The following is a 7,840-nucleotide window of genomic DNA, read 5'->3' on the forward strand; positions in this document are numbered from 1 at the left end:
GGCGACCGAAAACTGTAATTTTGGCGTTTAGAATTTTTTTCTCACCACAGATCAAGTCAATTGATTTTATATTTTGATAGATCGGGAATTAATGAATGTGGCGATACCAAATATCTGTATATTTTAATTGCTTTATTTTCAATGGGGAAAAAGGGGGGTGATTTGAACTTTTAGGTTTTTTATTTTTTAACATTTTTTTAAAACATTTTTTTTTACATTTTTTATTTATTTTACTAGTCCCCCTAGGGAACTTTATGACTGAATACTCCGATCGCTTCTCCTAATCAGAGCGATGCTGCAGCATTCCTTTAATCAGCAGAAATACTGCTGGGTTAGTAATGGAGGTATCTGATAGACCGCTCTCCATTACTAACCCCTGGGCTTGATGCTAGCTGACATCAACCCCAAAAAATATTACCTGATTGCAACCGCACCAGGGTAATCAGGAAGAGCGGGGCAAAGCACAATAATTGGCACATCAAATGATTGTTCCTCTTCTGGGGCACCTATGGGCTGATATTTTTAGGCTGCGAAGGGGCCAATAACCATGGACTTGCCCAGCCTGATAATACCAACCCTCAGCTGTCTGCTTTACCTGTGCTGGGTAACAAAAATAGGGGGAACTCCAGGTTGCTTTTTTCATTTATTTGGTTAATAGCTGTAAAATATTATTTATATATATATATATATATATATATATATATATATATATATATATATATATTAGCTGTACTACCCGGCTTCACCCAGGTTTATAACTGTTGTTAACAAAATAGAATGTATTAACAAAAATGTAACACCACAGATATTCCATACAGATTTAACTAAGGTGGCCAAGTAATGGGCTCCGTCTGTCTCTTTCCCCTTTATATATATATATATATATATATATATATATATATATATATATATATATATATATATATATATATATATATATCATCTATCTATCTAACTCTCATCTGTCTATCTATCTCTTATCTATCTGGAAAAAAAGAGAAGGAAGTCAGCACTCCAATATTAAAGCTGAAAAATCAAACCTTTATTGGTCCATGATGTGACTGAACTCCTTCCTTCCCTTTACTCTCTTTTTCCTTCTTCCTTCCCTTTTTCTGTCCTTCCTTCCCCCTTTTTCCTTCCTTCCCTCCTCCTTCCCTTTTTCCTTCCTTCTTTCCCTCCTTCACCTTCCTTCCTTTATCCTTCCTTCCCTCCTCCTCTTTTCCTTCCTTCTCTCCTTCCCCTTCCTTCCCTTTTCCTTCCTTCCTTCACCAGCCTTCCCTTTTTCCTTCCTTCCCTTTTTCTTCCTTCCGCCTTCCCTTTTCCTTCCTTCTTTCCCTCCTTCACCTTCCTTCCTTCTTTCCCTCCTTCACCTTCCTTCCCTCCTCCTTCCCTTTTCCTTCCTTCTTTCCCTCCTTCACCATCCTCCCCTTTTTCCTTCCCTCTTCCTTCCTTCCTTCTTTCCCTCCTTCACCTTCCTTCCCTTTTTCCTTCCTTCCCTTTTTCCTTCCTTCCCTTTTCCTTCCTTCCCTCCTCCACCTCCCTTCCCTTTTTCCTTCCTTCCCTTTTCCTTCCTTCCCTTTTCCTTCCTTCCTTCTTTCCCTCCTTCACCTTCCTTCCCTCCTCCTTCCCTTTTCCTTCCTTCCTTCTTTCCCTCCTTCACCATCCTTCCCTTTTTCCTTCCTTCCCTCTTCCTTCCTTCCTTCTTTCCCTCCTTCATCTTCCTTCCCTTTTTCCTTCCTTCCCATTTTCCTTCCTTCCCTCCTCCTTCCCTTTTCCTTCCTTCCCTCCTCCACCTCCCTTCCCTTTTTCCTTCCTTCCCTTTTCCTTCCTTCCTTCACCTTCCTTCCCTTTTTCCTTCTTTCCCTCCTTCACCATCCTTCCCTTTTTCCTTCCTTCCTCCTTCCCTTTTCCTTCCTTCCTTCCCTTTTTCCAGTACGGTCACATGGATGGCCAAAACGAAATGTGCAACATATGTGTATTTTGCAATGGACGTGTGATGGTGGCCTAAGGTGTTCTCAGCAGCTGAGTGCAGCCAAGTGCCCTCTGTTATCAGTCATCACAGGCTGACAGCCGCTACCATGCAGTGAGTGCGGCAGCAGCAGCAGCAGCTCTGCCCCGGCCGTGACCCGGTGTGCTGGGGGCAGTGCAGGTGACAGGGGCTCTGCACTCAGTGGAGGGAGCTCTGTACCTAGAGGAGGGGGCCGGGCGCGGGCGGGTGACGTCACTGCGGCGCGCCGAATGTTTACGTGGAGATGGGAGAGAGCAGCGGCCGCTTGTAACACTGCGCATTGCTGTGTGCAGGGGCCGGCATGGACGGAGAAGAGCAGGAGAGGAAGAGGAAGCTGGAGGCCGGGAAAGCCAAGGTAAGAGCCGGCGGCCGGCACCTCCATGGCTGCTGTCCCCTGCCTGACACATGCGTGCTGCCTGCCATCTGCGTGTAGTGCTGTCACCTGTGTGTAGTGTACCCCCTATATATTCACCACTGTTATCTGTCTATACGCCCCCTGTATATATTGCTCTCACCAGTGTATATATACTATTGCCACCTATGTGTATATGTACTGCTGTCACCTGTATATACCGCTGTCACCTGCCCCCCTCTGTATATACCGCTGTCACCTGCCCCCCTCTGTATATACCGCTGTCACCTGCCCCCCTCTGTATATACCGCTGTCACCTGCCCCCCTCTGTATATACCGCTGTCACCTGCCCCCCTCTGTATATACCGCTGTCACCTGCCCCCCCCCTGTATATACTGCTGTCACCTGCCCCCCCTGTATATACCGCTGTCACCTGCCCCCCCTCTGTATATACCGCTGTCACCTGCCCCCCCTCTGTATATACTGCTGTCACCTGCCCCCCCTGTATATACCGCTGTCACCTGCCCCCCTCTGTATATACCGCTGTCACCTGCCCCCCTCTGTATATACCGCTGTCACCTGCCCCCCCCCTGTATATACCGCTGTCACCTGCCCCCCCTGTATATACCGCTGTCACCTGCCCCCCTCTGTATATACCGCTGTCACCTGCCCCCCTCTGTATATACCGCTGTCACCTGCCCCCCTCTGTATATACCGCTGTCACCTGCCCCCCTCTGTATATACCGCTGTCACCTGCCCCCCTCTGTATATACCGCTGTCACCTGCCCCCCTCTGTATATACCGCTGTCACCTGCCCCCCTCTGTATATACCGCTGTCACCTGCTCCCCTCTGTATATACCGCTGTCACCTGCCCCCCTCTGTATATACCGCTGTCACCTGCCCCCCCGTATATACTGCTGTCACCTGCCCCCCCCTGTATATACTGCTGTCACCTTATGTGCAGCATCCTCTGTATATACCGCTGTCACCTGCCCCCCCTCTGTATATACCGCTGTCACCTGCCCCCTCTGTATATACCGCTGTCACCTGCCCCCCTCTGTATATACCGCTGTCACCTGCCCCCCTCTGTATATACCGCTGTCACCTGCCCCCCCGTATATACTGCTGTCACCTGCCCCCCCCTGTATATACTGCTGTCACCTTATGTGCAGCATCCTCTGTATATACCGCTGTCACCTGCCCCCCCTCTGTATATACCGCTGTCACCTGCCCCCCCTCTGTATATACCGCTGTCACCTGCCCCCTCTGTATATACCGCTGTCACCTGCCCCCCTCTGTATATACTGCTGTCACCTTATGTGCAGCATCCTCTGTATATACCGCTGTCACCTGCCCCCCCTCTGTATATACCGCTGTCACCTGCCCCTCTGTATATACCGCTGTCACCTGCCCCCTCTGTATATACCGCTGTCACCTGCCCCCCTCTGTATATACCGCTGTCACCTTATGTGCAGCATCCTCTGTATATACCGCTGTCACCTGCCCCCCTCTGTATATACCGCTGTCACCTGCCCCCTCTGTATATACCGCTGTCACCTGCCCCCCTCTGTATATACCGCTGTCACCTGCCCCCCCTCTGTATATACCGCTGTCACCTGCCCCCTCTGTATATACCGCTGTCACCTGCCCCCTCTGTATGTACCGCTGTCACCTGCCCCCCCTCTGTATATACCGCTGTCACCTGCCCCTCTGTATATACCGCTGTCACCTGCCCCCTCTGTATATACCGCTGTCACCTGCCCCCCCTCTGTATATACCGCTGTCACCTGCCCCCTCTGTATATACCGCTGTCACCTGCCCCCCTCTGTATATACCGCTGTCACCTGCCCCCCCTCTGTATATACCGCTGTCACCTGCCCCCCCTCTGTATATACCGCTGTCACCTGCCCCCCTCTGTATATACCGCTGTCACCTGCCCCCTCTGTATATACCGCTGTCACCTGCCCCCCTCTGTATATACCGCTGTCACCTGCCCCCCCTCTGTATATACCGCTGTCACCTGCCCCCTCTGTATATACCGCTGTCACCTGCCCCCCTCTGTATATACCGCTGTCACCTGCCCCCCTCTGTATATACCGCTGTCACCTGCCCCCCCGTATATACCGCTGTCACCTGCCCCCCTCTGTATATACCGCTGTCACCTGCCCCCCTCTGTATATACCGCTGTCACCTGCCCCCTCTGTATATACCGCTGTCACCTGCCCCCCTCTGTATATACCGCTGTCACCTGCCCCCCCTCTGTATATACCGCTGTCACCTGCCCCCTCTGTATATACCGCTGTCACCTGCCCCCTCTGTATGTACCGCTGTCACCTTATGCGCAGCATCCTCTGGGCTCTATCCATGTGTGAACCACGTTATGTTTTCAGCATTTCTGTGTTTTTGTTCCCTTCTGTTCTACTCTCATTCATTTGTTTACACCCATCATGCTGGGACTTGTAGTTCTGCAGTGTTCCGCAGCTTCTGGAGACCTGATCTGCTGTAATTATTTGGTGGCTATTACAGAGGATGTCAGTGGTAGTGATTATTTGCTTGTATATCCCCTGAAGTAACGTGCTGAAGCCGTTCCTCTGTTATTCTTCCTGGAAATGGATACATTGACAAATGAGTGTTCTGTTCTCCTGATCGTTGGGCTCCGTCCTCAGACACTGGACGGTACAAGACCTTGTGTATCCAAGTGCCCCATTCACAAGGGAAATGTGTACATGTCCAGGAAGGATAACTGAGGAGCAGCACAACAGTCTTGTAAGAAAAGATGTTGCAGATTGCCTTTCTGTGTGTATTGACGTCACAGCTGCTGGCCAGTGTCCCTTGTGTGCTCGGCTCCGCTTCTCTCCTTGCGGCAACTGTCTCCGCAGCTGTTCACAGCGTGTCTTCTGGTCACTTGTGTTAGTGCAGTTGTCAGAGGACAGGTGTTAGCGGTGAGGCTGCGGTTACATATACGAGGCTGTATACACCTTGGCACCCTCCTTATGGGGGGGGGGGGGGGGTAGCTGTTACCCGTGCCTTAGGGTGGCTCCAAACAATTATTTTCACTGGCAATCCACAGCAAAATGCACTTCTTACTTGTAGGCACAATCAGAGCTCGGCTCTGCTACATCCACATAGGACACACAGGGCGGATGTTTTGCAGATTTTATCTTGTGCGTTGTATGGTGGAAAAACTCTGCAGCCTTAATTGATGCAGCATGGACTGAAAATTGACAGTTCATTAGACTGAAGCCATTTTTGTAGCAACCAGTCTGCAATGATGGTGTCTGTAAAGAAAGACCTGGCGTATGAGATGGGGGCAAGTATTAGGCTGGACTCACACGAATGTATTAAAAAACGGTCCCATTCTCGTTTGCGAGAGTCGAACGAATTTTTCTCACTTGTCATCAGTGTGCTCTCAGTGTGCTCTCAGTGTGCTCTCAGTGTGCTCTCAGTATGCTGTCCGTGTGCAATCCGTTTTTTTCTCAGCAATTAGTCATTTACAGTCGATAACATGAACATTTACAGTGTTCTATGCTACATGATAGAATTGTATTCAGAAAAACGGATGTCACTAGGATGGTCCGTGTGCCGTCCGTGTGACGTCTGTTTTTTTTCTCGCACCCATAGACTTGTTTTGGCGAGTCAGAGACGTTTTACGTATGAATGCGCAGCATGCTGCCGCTTTTCTCGCATCCAGAATCTGGATGCGAGAAAAGCTGACCAACAGCTCGCACTCATAGAATAACATTGGTCCGAGTGTAATGCGAGAATTTCTCGCATTGCTCTCGTCCGATTTTCACGCTCGTGTTAGCGTACCCTTAAAGGGATTTCTGGTATCCAAAAACTGCTGTCCCTGTATTGATTTTTTTTTAGTGCTTTACTCATCCTCTCCTGGTCCAACGCAGCTCCTTCTGACTATTGTATGCAAGGCTGACATCACATTGATAGAGTTAACACCCCTAGGTGCTGAGATCACTGATTAGCTGCAGCGCTGTCACTATCACATTAGCGCAGGCAGAGGAGGAGACTGAGCGCTGGACCCTGTGAGGGTGAGAAACTTAAGGAAACTTCATCAAGGAAAGGGGGTTTTATGAAACCAAAAAACCTTTTAAAGCATTGGAGCCTATGCTGGGGTTTTGTGTGACAGCAGGGCCATAGGCGCACATCCGTAGTGTCCGGTATCTTTATTACAGACGCATCAACTTTTCAGAAAAGAGCCTTGTGCAGAGTTTTTTGGCCATAGTTGTCTTACCTTTTTATATAGGAAGCGCTCCAGGTAACCATATATGAATCAAAAATAGGACCTATAAGCCCTCTGGTCAGACTCCTAAATTAAATAAACGCCCCGGACCTGACCCTCCCACCTTAATCTGGTAATGGCTGAGGCCGATAATTGTTTTGGCGCTTGGTTCTGGGCTATAACCCGGGACCGTCATGAATTTACAGTGCAAGGTGAAAGCTCCTGCAATGTTGTAAGAGCTGAGGGTATCTGGCACAGTCCGGGGAGCCCTGAAGAAGGCAGAAGCTGTTAATCTCTACTTCTGCCTTTTCATATATAAAAGTGCTCAATGAGAGCTACAGTGCCTTGCAAAAGTATTCGGCCCCCCTTGAACTTTTCAATCTTTTCCCACATTTCAGGTTTCAAACATAAAGATAAAAATGTTAATGTTCTGGTGAAGAATCAACAACAAGTGGACACAATTGTGAAGTTAAACAAAATGTAACAAACCTTTATAAAAAAAACTGAAAATTGTGGCGTGCAATATTATTCATCCCCTTTACTTTCAGTGCAGCAAACTCACTCCAGAAGTTGATTGAGGATCTCTGAATGATCCAATGGTGTTCTAAATGACTGATGATGATAAATATAAGCCTCTGTGTGTAATCAAGTCTCCGTATAAATGCCCCTGCTCTGTGATAGTCTCTGGGTTCTGTGTAAAGCGCAAATAGCATCATGAAGACCAAGGAACACAACAGGCAGGTCCGTGATACTGTTGTGGAGACGTTTAAAGCCGGATTTGGTTACAAAAAGATTTCCAAAACTTTAAACATCCCAAGAAGCTCTGTGCAAGCGATTATATTGAAATGGAAGGAGTATCATACCACTGCAAATCTACCAAGACCCGGCCGTCCATCCAAACTTTCATCTCAAACAAGGAGAAGACTGATCAGAGATGCAGCCAAGAGGCCCATGATCCCTCTGGATGAACCGCAGAGATCTACAGCTGAGGTGGGAGAGTCTGTCCATAGGACAACAATCAGTCGTACACTGCACAAATCTGGCCTTTATGGAAGAGTGGCAAGAAGAAAGCCATTTCTCAAAGATATCCATAAAAAGTGTCCTTTAAAGTTTGCCACAAGCCACCTGGGACACACCAAACATGTGGAAGAAGGGGCTCTGGTCTGATGAAACCAAAATTGAACTATTTGGGAACAATGCCAGACGAGATGTTTTGGCGTAAAAGCAACACAGCTCATCACCATG

At 48.5% G+C, this 7,840-nt stretch overlaps 1 protein-coding gene across 1 annotated transcript in view; it reads left to right on the plus strand.

Moving 5' to 3' along the window:
* The first annotated feature begins 2,217 nt into the window (after window positions 1–2,217).
* The window catches only part of AKAP9 (A-kinase anchoring protein 9), a 357,327-nt gene continuing 351,704 nt past the window's right edge, over window positions 2,218–7,840 (plus strand). The window contains exon 1 of the mRNA XM_075316166.1: window positions 2,218–2,363. Within this exon, the coding sequence (XP_075172281.1) occupies window positions 2,310–2,363 (54 nt within the window). The 5' untranslated portion in view covers window positions 2,218–2,309. The remainder of the gene's footprint in view (window positions 2,364–7,840) is intronic.

This window comes from Anomaloglossus baeobatrachus, chromosome 6 (genome assembly GCF_048569485.1).
Source record: "Anomaloglossus baeobatrachus isolate aAnoBae1 chromosome 6, aAnoBae1.hap1, whole genome shotgun sequence".
Lineage (NCBI taxonomy): Eukaryota > Metazoa > Chordata > Amphibia > Anura > Aromobatidae > Anomaloglossus > Anomaloglossus baeobatrachus.